Source organism: Struthio camelus, chromosome 8, assembly GCF_040807025.1.
Source record: "Struthio camelus isolate bStrCam1 chromosome 8, bStrCam1.hap1, whole genome shotgun sequence".
NCBI lineage: Eukaryota > Metazoa > Chordata > Aves > Struthioniformes > Struthionidae > Struthio > Struthio camelus.
Genome location: NC_090949.1, coordinates 4,790,934 through 4,807,500, shown reverse-complemented (window position 1 = coordinate 4,807,500; position 16,567 = coordinate 4,790,934). Strand labels below are relative to the sequence as shown.

The 16,567-nt window shown below is 47.2% G+C and overlaps 1 protein-coding gene across 1 annotated transcript in view; it reads left to right on the top strand.

The window, feature by feature from the left end:
* Positions 1 to 16,567, top strand: part of RC3H1 (ring finger and CCCH-type domains 1) — a 55,543-nt gene that overhangs the window by 37,268 nt on the left and 1,708 nt on the right. Inside the window, exons 18-23 of the mRNA XM_068951736.1 lie at positions 450 to 565; position 633; positions 13,485 to 13,862; positions 15,329 to 15,544; positions 15,864 to 16,001; positions 16,102 to 16,495. Coding sequence (XP_068807837.1) covers positions 450 to 565; position 633; positions 13,485 to 13,862; positions 15,329 to 15,544; positions 15,864 to 16,001; positions 16,102 to 16,495 — 1,243 coding nt within the window. The remainder of the gene's footprint in view (positions 1 to 449; positions 566 to 632; positions 634 to 13,484; positions 13,863 to 15,328; positions 15,545 to 15,863; positions 16,002 to 16,101; positions 16,496 to 16,567) is intronic.

The window sequence follows — 16,567 nt, the reverse complement described above, 5'->3', positions numbered from 1 at the left end:
TTCTTGACTCTTCTGTAGGAAGAATTTGAGTTCTAGCCACTTTAAAATACTCTGCTATTATTTTATAGCCTTTTAAAAAATAAAGGTGGCACTGAATTTGTTGAAAACTGAGTTGTCTCCTAGGTCACTGTGCCATGAATTGTGTGAATTGCTTTAACAGAGAAAACATTTTCTCTGGGGGCAGGTTAGTGTTTGGTAGTCTATGTGCTGTTACAGTCTATGGTCTCTGCTTGTTGTTACAAGAACTGTTCCTTCCTTTCAGGAAATATTGTGTCCTGACAGGATGAGCATATCTTACTGAGTCTCTCTTCTTGTGTCATGGCTTTTGTGGGCTACATTGTACATTGTGTAACTTCAATTTACAGGCCTTCATCATTGGTCTCAAAGAACAAAGTCCCAAATTCTTAGTTTGGTGCTGAAGAATTTTTCTCCTTTCCGTTCCTCTACAGGAGAGCCAGTCTTCACTGGATATGAAAAACAAACTGGGCACCGCTAAACAGACAGAAAATGGACAATTAGAACCGCAAAGCAAGGTTCCAGCTGAGGACCTCGCACTGACGTTCAGGTAACATTGAGGAGCTCCTCGTGGTTCTTCCAGCCTTGTTTCGCGTACCAGAGAAGAACTAAATCAGGGTGGCTCTCTGGCATATGAGTAAGGCCCCTCGCTTCAAACTTTCTTCTGTGGAAGCATCTATTAGGAAAGATTATATAAAGCAGGTTTTTACAGTGCAAGCATGAGTTGGGGACTAAATCAGCTGATGAGTGGGGGAGTGGAATGAGGCTGTGTATTAACTAATGGAACAGAAGAACTGTCATATTGCCAGACCAAAAGCCTGTCTAGCCAGTGCTGGATGATTGGGAGGGAAGAAAGGAAATACAACAACTGGAAGAGAGATTGTTGTCTGCTGTTGTAGTTTCAAAGAAAAGTAGCGTTCCAGATGTGAAAAGAAAGTTGTTCCATCCTGCTAATGACTGATGTGGATGTTGCCTAGGAGGGTAGGAAGCTTTGGAACAAAGTTCATTTTTCGTTTGTGGGCAGTGACTTTTCTTCCTATAGATGTGGAGGTGCGTTTAAACTTGCATTGGATAAAGCAAATGGAAATAAGCTTTTGGCTGGGAACACTGGAAGTCTGCACAGCAGCCGTTGTAGGATGCCTACGAGCATCTGCCGATACTCAGGTTGATATCTTGACAGAAAGGCTCAAGCGCTGCAGATGTAAACTTGGCTTAGTGAAACATAAATTCGTGTGAGCGGTTTTGAATCTGGATACTTGCTCAGAGAAAGTCAGTTAGAAAATATATCCCTCTTAATTGCTTAGGAAGTCTGTACTTTCTTTTTATAACCAAGCCATGAGTTCTGCTCTGTGGCATTAGACTGAGCCCTCTGGAGGAGAAACTAATGCAGTCGCAGTTTGCGTCTGAAACTCCAGAAGTAATGCGATAGACAAGCATTTCTAAAATACCTTTTTAAGAAAAATGATCCCAATATTTTAAATATTCTGGAGCATGAGCGTTGTACTGCAGATTTTTATGGAATATACTGAAATATTTAGTGAAACATAACCAATCTAGACCCCTAAAACGTTCTTATATCTTGTTTGTTTTTGAGTCTCCTTATCTTATTTCTTCTCTTTCTGGGAAAAGCCTGCGGTATACCAAAGAACCTGTTCGTTGCACGAGGCATGTCTTTACCTATTTACGTTTGTTCACAACTGTTTGACACGCTGCAGCAACAAACACTCAAGTCCATGTTGTTCACATAATAAAAATAACGAAAATAATAATAATATAAGCATCTCGGTAATGACTTCTCTTCCCGCCCCCCCGTCCCTTTTCTCCTTACAACTGTCTTTCAGCAGTGATGTTCCAAACGGATCAGCCTTGACACAAGAGAACATCAGCCTCCTGTCGAACAAGACGGCATCTCTGAGCCTGTCGGAGGACCCAGAGGGCGGAGGAGACAACCACGACTCCCAGAGAGCGGGAGTTACACCCACATCTGCTCCTTGAAGTGAGGCTAGCATACCCCAGAGTTTCTTTTGCTGGGGTGGTGTTAGCTTCCATTGCGTTTTTTTCCGGGGGTGATTGGAGAAACCCAGGAGCAACAACAGTAGCAGAGCAGCAGGTCCAGAGGCAATGTGCACAAACACAACTACTAGAAACAAATCCTGCACATAGTTCACATTAACACATTTTTTAATTAAAAAAATGAAAATTAGCAGTATCTGCAAGCGATTCAAATTAAATTTGTTTTTGTTCTGTGAATGAACTTTATTTTAATAACTTTGGACGCCTTGGATCCCAGGGCTTAAAAAAAAGATATTATATATATACTCTGTTTGATTAATTGTATGATCTTAATGAAGTAGGTTTTTTCTTTTATTTTGGTATTATTACATACCCAGTGCATAAGTTTCTTTTATCACCTTCATTTCTCAACAATTAAAGCGGCATGGCCACTTCCTTGTAGGAGTCAAAAGGGAACAAGGAAGGAGGGTTGGAGAGTAGCTGTGAACTGTAGTGTCAAAAGATGTGCAGCAAATTTCATTCCTAAAACAGTTCCTCCCTTTGTGGCTAAGAACTGAACCATAACTTGTACATGACATTTTGCTTAAATAATTTAAGCTTAAACTGCAAGTGGCAGAATCTTTTTCAGTGCAACAAGTACAGTCCATAATATGTGCCCCAGCCCAGCACGTATGATTAAAATGGGTAACAAAAAAAAACTGTCCAACGCAGGTATGTTGTTTTATTTGAAAGTTGCTGACCTATTTTCTGTTGGGACTAAAGAAGTTGGCAGAGTGTAGACTAATGTAGTCAAAACGTGGGTGTTCCTGAAGCTGGTTAGCTGGGGCTTGTGGTAGAGAGGCTTAGATGACCAGCAAAGACTGCTCAGCGTGACCAAGGCAGACTCTCTAGAAATAAAGCAGAGAGAACAGAAGCACATGCAATTACTGGACATTAACTGTAGATGAGCTTGCTGAACCATGTTAGCTCGTCCAGTGTTTGGGATTTTTTTTGTTGTTTGTGGGTTTTTTTTTTCCTTGCCATGCCTTCAAAACAACCTTAGCCGAAGTCCATACAATTAAATCAATGCAGTGGGACTCGCTAAGCTCTCTGCCTTTTGAAACAGTTCTTCCATGTATGCTTTCCTCTCAGCAACTCTTACCATTGTTTTTTTTTTTTCCTCGTTGCTATTATCTTGTTATTAAAACCATCAGTTTCCTCTGTAAGCTGATTTTTTTTTTTCTTTTTACTTTTTGTTCACCACAGCATAGTTACTTTACTGTGATGCTATTGAATCTGTCAAAAACAGAGGAAAAAGCGAGGAAATAGAGGAGAAGTTCCTTTTTTTTTAAAAGGTGGATGCTGTTCAGGGTGTGTACTTACCAGAACCGGACGCCTCAGAATCAAGCCGCTGCTTTTGCAGCTTGTCTGCCACTGCTGCACTGAATCCTTCCTTGAAGCCAGCGTTTCTTTTTCGTGGGAGGAAAGTAGCATCAAAAACCACCACTTAAGTCGCAGCACTGATCCTGGCTGAAGTAGTCAGAAGTACTGAAAGCCAAATTTTGCTTGATAAATCTAACGTGCCGCTTCTCCAAGTGGATGCTTTGTAAGCAAAAGTTAGAGAAACTGTAAGTCTCTCTAAATCTCTTCTCTTAAAGTGGAAAAAGTTTTGTTCTTGCTGCACTTTTTTTTGACTGTTTCTACGTGCACTGGGGGTGAGGCCCTCTAAATGGAGAATTCTGGGGAGATTGATTTTTGACGTGCTGCTCCCTCTACACCTTCTTGGCCCGTTCTCATTTTTCTTTCTGGATTAGACTACTAAATCAGAAAGCACTGGTTATGTAATAAATTACTGCATTGCTTTGGTTGGGTAAAGCAAGAGTTAATAATTTTCTTGGTTTTTAGTTTTTTCCTTAACCTTAACTCCTGCTGAGGTCATAGCAACCTTGGGCTAAGCTTTGCATTCATCATACTGTTAAATAAAACAAAATGGGGGGTGGGAGGGGATACAGTCCCACTATTGCCTACCAGTAGGAGAGTCCAAACAGAAGACTCTTTTGAGTAGCAATTATTTAATTTGCCCAGTCAAGGCACCGCGTTTATATACTATTTCACATTGAATTTGATTATGCCCTACAGACCTGGCTGGTCAAGGATTTGATACACATATTGGCTTGGGATTCGAGCTTTCTTTTTTATTTAAATAAAAATTTATATATAAATATATATATACATATATACATAGTTATATCTGTATATATATTGGGTATGTTTTAAGAATTTTTTCGCATGAGCGCAGCTGTTGTGATCAAATGTCTGGGAGGTAGAAGCACTGAATGAAGATAAAGGCATTGTTCAGCACGCACCCACATGCTCCGTACGTCCTCATACGGGTTTATTTCACTCTTAGGCCAGCTTTGGCCTCTGAACTGCCAAGCGAAGTAGTTTTGAAGCTTATTTATTTTCTTTTCCTCTTAGTGTTTGGCAGAGAGTCATCTTTGTGCTAGAGTTAGCTTCATCTGCACCCCGCCCCCATCCATCTATATCTCCTACTTGAGACCTAGCATTACAGCTGCTCTCCTTCGAGCTGAGAAGAACGAGGCCGATGCAGTTTATAGAGCCTGTCAGGTCTGTTCCTCCCTTCTCCGCGTAGGGCATGATGATTTTTAGCATGTTCCCCTGGCAGCACGCTCACAAGTGAACTGACCCGGGACCCCGTGCTGTGTTCTCTCTTCCTTAAGTGCAGAGCACCACCATCAGGTCAGCCTTCTCTTCGTGGTTTTTAGTTAGTTTACTTCTTCCTGCTGTGTCTGTCTTAACACAGGAAGCTCATTTTAGTTGAGATAGTGCAATATCCTAATTGAGGAGGACAAGCCCAGAATGTAGGTGTGCTTACCTTTCTTCAGGTAATCTTTAGTAAACTAAGTTTTCAGAAACGGTTATGGTAGGTCTGGAACTATAGATTTATTTTCAACACTAGGAAGAAAATCTGGAGGGGCAAAAAATTGTGCCTGTTAGCACTTGTGCCAGCTAATTTCCTTTCCAGACCTGAAAGTATTCCCCCCCGCTGCCAGCTTTCGCCTCTGGGAGGATCTCTATGTGAAGAGCTATTCAGGTTTCCCTTGCTGGCCTGCGGATGGTGAATGCTTCCAGAAGCTGTGGATTAAAAAAGAGACCTTACCAATATAGATTTCTTTTCCTCTCCTTTGTCTAGCTTTCTCTGTGCTGTACTTTGTGCATAGTGTCCTTGTTGTGATCACTGTGTCCAGGTGAATGTCCTGTTTGCGCAGTATTATAGTTTGGCTTGTTAAATAGTTTTTGTTTAATATCTACAAAGTATATTGATTTTTGGCTTTGGTTCCCCCCCGCCCCTTTTGCCCTTTCCTTACATCTTTAGACAAGTTTAATGGATTAAACAAGTCGAATAACAAACGACGACACATGCTTTTAAGTCTGTATGGAAGCTGCACCCAAATTGTTCACTTTTTGCGAAAAACCATGCAAGCAGAAGTCGGAGAACAGGTAGCTCCACAAATAGTGGAACATCGATGGTTATAGCAGATTACCAGAGAATTAAACTTTTTGGAGCAACTCTGTATACTGCTACATTAATTTCTATATCCTGTCATTGCCCCAGTTGTACAGGAATAGCATCCGCTTCTGTGAAACTGGTCTCGGCTGAAAGCCGGCTTGGTCCCTTCCGCTCAAGCGAGCAGAAACAGTACTGCAGTGGTGTTAGGGCGCTACTGCATCATTCGGTAGGTAGGCTCGGTTTCTCGATGAGGTGGACAACTTTGAACGCTTACTGATAGCAGGGTTTCAGCCCCAGCAACGGACAAAACCCTAACAATGGGAAGCTTCAAGCAGTAGGCTAGGCTTTAGAAAGTCGAGCGGCATTTCGGTCAGTGTAGAAACGATGTTTAGTTCTGTTGTCGTTTTCCTCCTCCTTCTGTAAGCATCTCCCGGCTTCCTTCCCTGTGACCCAATTGTCTTCTCTTGATAGAAAAAAATCTACGTTTTTCCTTCCACCCCTTGTGTGTACTATCGTATCCTGTCCCGTTGTAGAGTAGGACTTTGTTTTTAGCTCTGAGCACCTTTCAGACTTGCAGCACTGTCATCTATCCCCTTTCTTCTCAGTTTCTTTGCTGTCTGGTTTCTTCGGAGCCGTATTCTCTCCCTTTTGTCCATACCTTCCTTTCTCTCCTTCTGTGGCTTGCCCCTTCACCCTCCCTGATTGTGTAACAGTGACAGCTTGCTGCCTCAAAACAGAGCATTCAAATGAATTCGCTTAGCCAATAACTTCTGTGAAGTTGCCTTTTCTAATGGTGTTATTACTCAGTGATGCACAAATGTGATATTGCCCCTACTGGTAGGCAAACGGGGGATCTGTATAAACATGGTAAACTGCTGTTTTTCTTTAAAGGAGAGCCAAAGACTTGTGCTTTACACTTTTTTTTTTTTTTCCCCCCCCCGGTGTAGTTGTTTCGATTGTCAAATCTTTGTAGGGTTTTGTGAGTTGACTGTATTATCCTAATAGAAACTTACAGAAGTTAATGATTGTCAAGCCTTATCCATGCATTGAATGGTGGAAAATCATTCCGTTTAGTCATAAAATTTGCAACGTGTTGAGATGTACCTGGAGTATGCTAACATGTTTTCATTCTCTTGTGCGCTCTCCCAGCTGGTGAAGTGGCTCATTTTAGAGAGGGAGAAGGAACTTAGAAATTTCTATAATCAAAGAAGCCTTGTGTGTAAGTGTTTAAATCTAAATTGACTTGAATACTGATTTAAAATTTCTTCAATTATAGTAAAAGATAAATCTGTGTTGCGAATGTGACTCTTGACTTTTAAGCCCATTGGAACTGAAAAGACTTGTCAAACTGTGGCTTTACATTAAATTAGATATGGAAGAAGCGCTCTTGTATGATGACGTTGTCTGAGAGCAAGAATTGAGTAAGGTGGGGACAATTCTGCGTTGGAGAGGACTAGGAGTGAGGTTCCTGTCCTCGACCTAACTTAAACTCTTGCGGAATATTATTTTAAGGTTCGGAGAACTCTGCAGAAGTAACAGAAACTTTCAGCTTTTTGCCATTTCCATTTATAAGTCTGGACAGTAGTGAACCAGACTATAGGATAGTTTTCTGAAGAATCCCAACAAAAGGTATATTTAGTTGAAGGGCCATTTCAGACCACTTGTATGGTCCAAGAAATTTAGTCCTAAAAATCAGGCGGCTCAACAACAGGACTGCCAGCTCATTTTCTCTGCTCAATAAAGGGGAAAAAATTTGTACCGTAAAAGCAGTGTGCGAGTGAGTTTGTGTGTGTATGACAAAGTATTTATAGTCCTAGAGTAGTTAGAATGAACGTAGAGCAAGACTGACTGTGGCATGACTTCACCTTCATGTTGTCCTCATGGTTCCCATCTGCAAAACTCACACTTTCTATCCCATCGAATGTTGGTAGCACCGACTTTAAAAAAAAAAAAAAAAAAAAAAAAAAGTTAAATAAATCAGTGTGTCAGCAGTGTAATTTTTTTGTAACGCAGTGAAGTGATTTCCTTGGACCAAAAAAAAAGGAAGCAAAGTACTTGTATCTTTTAAAGTTGTAATTTAGACATGGAGCTGGGGAAACGTCTGCCTTCCTTGAATAAATGTCAACTCTGAATTTATGAGGAAAGTGAGGCAACTGTTTTGAGCCACCTTTGGATATAGCCTTGGTGCTAATTTAAAAAAAAAAAAAAAAGGGGGGGTAGATGGCCGTCGCCTGCAGTACCGGAGCCTACAGACTGCGTGGTGCTAACTGATTTGCTCTCAGATCAGGTGTCTGAACCGTAGAGACTTGGGACTCTTCTTTTCCATGTTCCACTGTTAAATGCTTGCTTTTTTGCTGAAATGTCAGCAAGGAGAAAGAGGCTGAAGAGTCAGTTAGTCCAAGTTATTTGGTGCGAGTCAGCTCTTTGGGGAGATGTTATCCCAGCACAGCCTCCCGGCACAGTTCGTATGTGGTCTTTATTCTTGTACAGGAAGAACGTGACTACTTAGTGTTGTCACAGTCTTGGAGCCAGTTCTTGTGATACAGATACAGCCTTGAAAATACAGATACAGCCTTGGAAAGGAAAGGTGAGCAAACGTAGTTTAAAATTTGATTTCCCCCCTTCCCCTCGATGGCAAGTGTAACATCATGCCGTGGAAGCTCTCTGAACGCCCTAGTAAAGAAGGGTGCAGCTTTTTCTGAAATTTCCCAATGAAAGGAGCATGTGGGAGTCTGGCTTTGTCTTTATCCTTGCTGCATCAGGAGCTTAAGCATTGAAGCTTAAAATATGTGACTGTAATAATCAAATTTAGATGCTTAGTAACCTAAATAGTTAGCTGGTCTTTGAGAGGCACAGTCTTTGCAATTCCAGTGAGTCTGTGTATGATTTTAGTGCAAATTGCCCAATGTTCAGCATTTGGGAAACTTTGGGAGTCTTGCTTCGTCAAGCAGAGTGAGTATCTGTGGATATTCGTGGTTGGATGCTCCCATAATCGAGGAGACGACTGATTATTGGATCTGAAAATCTTAGGAAAACACAATACAGCTTCAATTTAAAAATACGATCCTGGGGAAAACGCAACAAGGAGTGAGGCGATATCTCTGAAAATAAAAAGCATATTGGGTATGGTGGAAGTACATATGAGGTGCGTAGGGCAAAAATACACCTGTAAGGAAAAAAGCAAATCTTGTGGAGTATCTCATGTTTAAGAAATTATTTGCTGCTTTGTAATGTTAAATGGATTTATTAATAGTTCTGTGGCAGACAGTACTCACAAGTCTTTGGCATCCAAACCGGATTGTGTACTGCATGGATCCCACAACTGGACGTGTGCGCTGACCTCTTTATTCCTAGCTTTTTAAATGAGATTTGGCAGCAGCGTTTCGTGCACGTAGAAAGCAACTCCGAGGCAGAAGCAGCCCCCGTAACATCGCAGCTGCTGCCCCCTTTACAATTAATACCTTTAACCTGCAGCCTCTCCTGAGGGGAGCTGCTCTAGCATGGGCAAATCTAACGCATCAAGTGACTCTTGGGCTTTCTAGTTTTAAGGAGTTCCCGTTGCCCCTTTGGCCTCTGCTTGCTGCTGGAGCAGCCGCTCTGCTCGGAGGAGCTTTCCTTGAAGTCGGCTTAGCAACTGCGCTGTAGCTGGACCGGTTTTCCTGATTTATTTTTTTTTATTTTTTTATTTTTTTTCCCCTGCAACTGGTCGCTTAACGTCAAGAGCTCTTTCCCCATCGCATTCACTGCTTTGGGGAGGAAGAGGTGAGGCAAGGCACGTGCGGGAGGAGGGGGAAAGACTTGGGGGATTTTCTGTGTGACTGCTCCCCCCCCCCCACTTTGAAATCATCTACTTCCAGTTGTGGGATTTCTCTAGAGATGCGTTTTTCCCCTGGTTTTTGTACGCCTAGTTTTCTTTGATCTCGTTAGTGTCATACGAGTCTCCCCGAGACATTCTGCAGTCATTGTCACCTTTTTGGGTGGAGTTTATTTTATTGCTTTTTGTTTGGTTGGGTTTTTTTTTAATAACTTTTTAACATTTGGTGCATATATGCTTGGGATAGAGCTCATGTAATTTTCCAATCGTATTGATTGTATGTGATTGTGCCCTGCGGAGGTATATTTAACAAAAAAATAAAAAATAAAATAAAAAAGGATAGTCTAGGTTAATAAAGGAGACCGTGAGATTTGTTGAGTCAGGTTATGAACTATTTCTTGAATTTATTTAGGATTTTGGATAAGTGAAATTGCTTGTCTGGTGTTCTCATAAATCAATGCTGAACAAAATGTCATTGCTTCCCTTTTTCTGTTTGTTTATTGAACTAGTTCTTTCCTTGCTTTTCTCCCTCCTGTGGTTTCTTCCTTTCCTGCTTCTCTTCCCCCATCCAAAAAAAAAAAAAAATTTCTCGAGCCGTATGGGGATGGCTGACTCTGCACTGGGTTGGTATTGTGGACATCTGTTGTCTAATGCAACATTTTTAACAGGCGCAGAGATTAAAGAGAGCGTGTGAAAGAGTTCCATAACCTGCAATCTCTGCCAGGTCAGGGGCATCCTGAAGCCTCGTACGCGCAGGCCTGGCCGCGGGGGAGACGCTCAGAGGCACACGGGGCACTCAGATACCTTTCCTTGAGAGGTCAGATACTTTACCACCTTTTGGAGAAACTCCTGAGACAACCAAAGGAGTAGGCGAAAGGGTTCACTGTTTGCAACTCCCTTTATTTTTACTCCTTCAAAGTACATTTGAAAAGAGAAGCCTTGTAGATGATGTGCTGAAGTGGGAAGTAGAGGGTTGAAGGAGGCAGAAGACGAGAGGATCCCAAGATCGGAAAGTCAGTGTCCCTCTCCTTATTTCCTTTGTAGAGCTACAGAGCCAAAAGCATCGCTTTTGTGTTAAAGAGCAGCAAAGTGAAGACCTGTCGTGCAAACATGGTGGTTATATAGAAAAAGCCATAAGTGGAAGCGCTATTTCCACTTCCCCTTGCGTTTCTCCCTCTTGAAGCTGGCTCGGCCTCACCTGGCTCGCACCTCGTGTCTAAGGGTCCTCTGAGTTGCAGGTTAAACAAATATTTTAACAAGCAGAAAGGAGATGATTCGCCACTTGGTTTGTAAATAGATGGAAGTGTCTACAAGGTCTTATCTGCTTTTCTGTCAGCATTTATATTAAATGATAAATTAATGGAGAACACATTGAAATCTCTCTCATTTTCTGTCTGGGCTGCATGTGTGATGAGAGTCTCTTGGCTGGGTGCCGCTTCCTGCAGATCAGGGTGCAGAGGCTGGAGCAGCCGAGATGCCAGCAGAGGAGCTGCTGAAGGCTGGTCCCTCCTCTCGTGGAGGAGCAAGTCCTTTAGCAAGTCGTCAGGTGGCTACAAACCTGAGAGTGGCCAAACAGCCTCCGACAGGGAACAAGCTGCTCCTTCTCTGAGAACCGCAGCTCTTGCCATGCCGGCGCGGGAGCAGCCTGTAGGCCGGGGAGCCGATCCCGACGGCCGGCCGTCGCGCCTCGCGCTCCCGCCGCCGTCCTCCCCTGCTGGGAGCCTCGAAGCGTTCGGCTCTTACGCAGAGGATTGCGTTGAAAGAGAAGCGTGGCAGAAAGCTGCGCGTTTCTGTCCGTGACGGTTTCCTTTCTGTTTTCCCCTGTAGCCTAAGGGGGCCCCAGGGAGCTCAGGTCCTCTCCTGGGGAAAGAATCCAGCTTTTTTTGTCAAGTGTTTGGCTTTCAAAGCAAATCTTAGTGTTGTGGAGAAAGCAAACAAGGCAGCTCGTATTTCTTATTAACGCGGTTACCGTTTGGGATGCTTCCTTAGGCAGAGACCTGCCCAGGCGGGAGTGCTGTGCCATCAATTGCCACTTAAATCTTATTTTTGAGTGCAGCAGCCCTACAGGCTGTGGCTTGGAGAATTCACAGATCCCTTCAGACCTCCGTTGAATTTCTTGGAGTATTTGGGGGGGGGGGGCAGCGGGGAGCTTGCCTGCGATTTGGATTCTGGAATTAATCTCGCTGTGTCAATAGGCATTAATTAGGCATTTGGCCTTCGTGGTAGGGAGCAGTGAGGTACGCAATTGCAATACAAATGTACTTTGTCACGCTGGTGAGAGTTCGTTCACATGAGGTTCAGGTGTACGGGATGTGCAAAATACAGAGATGTTTGCTCTTTTGCACTGCATTTAACTATCCCCAAGCACTGGGGGAACGGCAAGCCGGGCTTGGACGTCTGCCCGCTTCTCTCGGCCAGGAGCCCCACGTCCCGCTGGGGAGCCGGGCGCCTGCAGGACCGCCTCTTGCCTTGGGAAATTAAGCTGGCAGCCGCTCGGAGCACCCTAACAGGTAACTCGAGCGAAGTGCCCTCTCACAGGGCCTGCTTTAGCTCCTGCGCGATGAGGGCGAGGATGAGGATGACGTTAAGTCGTTTCTGTTGGGCGCAGCCCGGTTTTCCAGAGGGGCGTTCGTGGCTCTGGGGCTCCCGCGAGAGCAAAGCCGGGCAGCGGAGCGCGTCGTCCCCTGCCTTTCCCGTTCGCCTCCTTCCACGATCTCCACTCGCGTTTAACTCGAGCCCTTGCTGGGGCCGGAAGAGGTTATGCCCGTGGCGTTTTCCTGAGCTGTGAGATACTGACGTGTGGTGACTGAAGGTATTTGCAAACCTCAGGTTTCATCTGAACGCTGGAAAGTTTTGGGTTGGTTTGTTTTTTTTTTTTTTTTTTTTGCACGGTAGGACTTCTTAATTTTTGTAGTGGCAAGAATCGAGGGCATCTGGCGCTTGCGTGGGGTAGGTGGCCAAACTTTCCCTTGTCAGATTGAACTTTAAAACCTCTTTCAAACTAAACATTGCTCTGCTCTGCTCTTTGCTTAACCTGCTGCAGCTGGTCGTCAGCCTTTGACCTGGGCTCCCCGCTCCCCTCCCACCCTGCCTTGCTTTCGTCTGCGCTCTGCGGCCGCCCGGGAACTCAGAGGGCGAGCTGCTTGGGGCTGGCTTGGGCGCGCTCGGACCCAAAGCAAGACCGCCAGTCCTCTAACGACTTGCGTTTCCATCCTAAAAGCAGATTTGAGCCACGGAGGCAGGTAGGAGAAACTCTTTCCACTGCTATTTTCTGCCTTAACGCCTTGCCGCGGGTTCACTTCCCTTTGCAGGACCCTAAGGCTTTTAGCCGCTGCCAAAGCGCTTTCTTGCGCGGTGCGTGGGACTGAGGAGCCGTTGGAGGCGGCTCCCCCATCGCAGCTCCCCCGGAGGCCCTGGGGCAGTTGGGGACAGCTCGTGCCTCGCCGATGCTTGATTTTTATCCCCCTGCCCGTCGCGACTCTTCGTGGGGTGGAGACCCGTTCCCAGGTTGGGTTGTCCTGAGTAGTTGTGGCTCTTGCCCGGCCTTGCCAGGCTGCTCCGGGGGTGGGAGGAGAAGGCTTTTCTTCCCAAGAGCCTGCATCGAGCTCAAAATGGTTTGAGCTAGTCGCCGTTTGCCAATTCTTATTTTCTTTCCTGCCAGTAACCTTTTTTGGGCAGCGATGATGCTGTAAAGCTTTCGGGGCCCGTCCAGGAGGGAAGCGCTCGGCGTAGGAGCCTTGCTGAGCCGAGCGCGACGGCCCAGAGCCGGCCTAAAACATAGCCGGGGCTCATTCTGCGAGCGGCAGGCGTCGCTCGGCGGGGTGGCAGCTTTCTGCTGTCCCCTCTGGACTGCGGCTGGCCGCTCCGCGGAGCTGGGGGCACCCGGGGCTCCCCGGCGGCGAAGGTCGGTAGGAGTTGCACAGAGGCATAAATGCGACTCGCCCGCAGAGAGGGGCAGCCGGGCGCTTTCGGTGGCTACTGGGCAGGATCCCGTCGCGGGCAGGCGCGGGACCCAGGGCTTTTGGGAAAGCACGGTTGGAGCGCGTCGCTCCTAAAAGCGGTGGGCCTGCTGGTGGCGGCAGGGTCTGCTGGGCGGCCGAGCACGTAGTAAGCTCTCTCTTTCCTTTCCAGGACATGCATCTTTTCGTGGCGTGTCTCTTTGGCGTCTGGGCTCTGGCCTCCCCTCAGCGCTACGTCGTGGAGGACATTTGCACCGCGAAGCCACGCGACATCCCGGTGAATCCCATCTGCATCTATCGCAACCCGGAGAAGAAGCTGCAGGAAGGCGAGGGCCAAGAGACAGGGAAAGGCAAGATCCCCGGGTTCACCAACCCCCGCGTGTGGGAGCTGTCGAGGGCCAACTCGCGCTTCGCTGTGGTCTTCTACAAGTACCTGGCCGACTCCAAGGACAATGGGGAAAACATCTTCATGTCGCCCCTCAGTATCTCCACAGCCTTCGCCATGACCAAGCTCGGCGCCTGCGGTGACACCCTGCAGCAGCTCATGGAGGTCGGTGGCAGTTCCTCAGCCTTTTTCAGTAGCGTCACCAGGGGCTGAGGGCCAGCAAAGCCGGCAGTGGCTGAGCACCGCTGCTGCGGGGTGCTCTGGCTCAGGATGGGTCCCCGGCTCGGGAAGGAAGAGCTGTATTTTAACAGGCCCCCAGGTAGGACACAGCCGGCTCTTTGGCTCTGAATTTTTTGAGTCCCACCCACTTTTTTTCCCCTCTGCCTCCCCGCTTAGATGCAGCATGCAGGGTGGGTCTCCCTGGGCTTGGCAGGTTCGTTTCCACCTGGAGGAAAGGAAACCCATCCTGGAGAGAAAGGGCAGAGGAACAGCTTGTTTCTCGCAGAGCCGGCCAGCGGTTAGCTAAGAGGGTAGCTAGGGCTCTCGTTCGCATCCCTCCCTCTCCTGCCGGTCCAACAGCCCTTCGTGCCCGCCAGCCGGTCGCACGCTCGTCCTCTGCGGGAGCCCCGCTGGGTCGTGCCCTCGCAGATGGGAAACTACAGCCTGGAGGGGCCTTGCTGGGGGCAGAGGGCAGGCGGGAGCAGGAACTGCTCCAGGGGCACCAGCTCCTGCCTGCAAAGGAAGTAACGTTGGTGGCAGCTGAGGTCGTCCACGGTCTGGGGCAGCGCAGAGCAGTGAACCGGGTCTCCCAAATTCTTCCCTCGTGGCCCCTTCAGGCCAGTGCTTCCCACTGACACAGAGTCACCCGGGGACGTGGAAACGTGCTCCTATGAACAGGCCGATATCACTCCCTTTGCTGTGCAGGAAACTGTGCCAGAGATCCCAGGTGTTTACCTGGAGCGACGTGCTATGGGATTTTCTGGGCCTAAAGCTCAGAGGTTGGATGGATGCTAGCTGACACATCGCAACTGTCCTTCTGGCTGGGGGCTAGGGAGGGAGGGATTAGAAAAACCTCACTGTGCTGCAGAAGTCTGGCCTCAAAAAGGTTGCTACATAGTCTCTTTCCTTGCAAATAGAGATAACGTGTACTCGAGTTACTGAACAGGCCTGACTCGTGGGAAGGAGCAGCCCGTGGTAGCATTGCAGAAGGGTTTAGCGCAAGCCTTGCAGGTCCTCCTGCGACCTGCGGCGAAGAGTTGCTTCCAGGCCCTACCAGCAAAGGATGCTCACCAGCAAAGGGCGTGCAAGGCTCTCGATGAGCAGCACCTCTGTAGGTTGAGCAGTATTTAATTCATTTCAGACTCTCCAAAACTGGGTCTCAGGCTGGCGATGTGCTGCTTTTACGTAGATTTGGTAAAGTTGATGGATGGAGCTCAGGGCCTGCAGATTTCTTGGCTCCATGATCTACGTTGGTGGGCAGAGGGCAAAGGGCTGTATCTACACTTGCTGTGGGACCCCGGGTGAGCAGTCTGGCATGTTGGTAGCAAGCGTGCAAGTTCAGACCTCAGCCTGGGGCTGCAGGACTGCAGGACCCCGCTCATGGATTCCTTCTCACTGGTTTGGTCCACTAGGTCTTTCGCTTCGACACCATTTCAGAGAAGACATCTGATCAGATCCACTTCTTCTTTGCCAAGCTGAACTGCCGGCTTTACAAGAAAGCCAACAAATCCTCGGAGCTGGTGTCAGCCAACCGCCTCTTTGGGGAGAAATCTTTGGTCTTTAATGAGACTTACCAGAACATTAGCGAAATAGTTTATGGAGCCAAACTCTGGCCCTTGAACTTCAAAGTGAGTCTGAACCCCTCGGGCTTTTTCCCTCTTTTCCATGTCCTTCTGCTTGTGCTGCTTCCCCATCGCTCGCCCGAAGGGCATGCTGTAGGCTGGGCACGCGGGACGCGAGTGCAAGTGGTAGCATGGGACGCAGCTCCTTCTGTCCCAGCTTGCCTTAAGCACGGTCACCTTCCAGCTTCTCGTTTCTAAATGCTGCAGCTCTGTGCTGGAAGCAATGTCCTCCCTGGGAACGCATTCAGTTATTCCCTCCCCTACGGAGGGGGCGCAAAGAGGTGTTTAAAACCCTTGACTTAAGTATTTTGGTCTCTTCCTTCAGGAAAAGCCAGAGCTTTCCAGGAAGACGATTAACGAGTGGGTAGCTAACAAGACAGAGGGGCGCATTACAGAAGTGATCCCAGAAGGAGGTATTGATGATCTCACTGTCCTGGTCCTGGTCAACACCATTTATTTTAAGGTATGGCTAACAAAACCTGGAGAGCAGCCTGTCTCCCTGGGGTGAGGGATGATGCTGATGTTTGTCTGTCTGTGTGTCCGTTCTCGCTCTCTCCCTTTAGGGGCACTGGAAATCGCAGTTCCCAGCTCCAAACACAAAACTGGATTTATTTTATAAAGCCAACGGTGAGACCTGCAGGGTCCCGGTTATGTACCAAGAGTCCAAATTCCGCCATGCCTCCATCCGCCAGGACAAAGTGCAGGTGCTGGAGCTGCCTTACAAAGGGGACGATATCACGATGGTGCTGGTCCTGCCTGATGCTGAGACGCCGCTGGTGGAGGTGGAGCGAGACTTGACGTCGGAGAAGCTGCAGGGCTGGATAGACTCCTTGACGGAGGTGTCGCTTGTCGTCTACCTCCCTCGCTTCCGCATCGAGGACAGTTTCAGTGTCAAGGAGAAGCTGAGAAAAATGGGGCTGGAAGATCTCTTCAGCCCGGAAAACGCCAGACTCCCAGGTCAAACGCGGAGATGGGGCGGTGCAGGGTGGAGGTGGGGGGTGATCGCTCCTCCATAGGTGCCCGGACAGC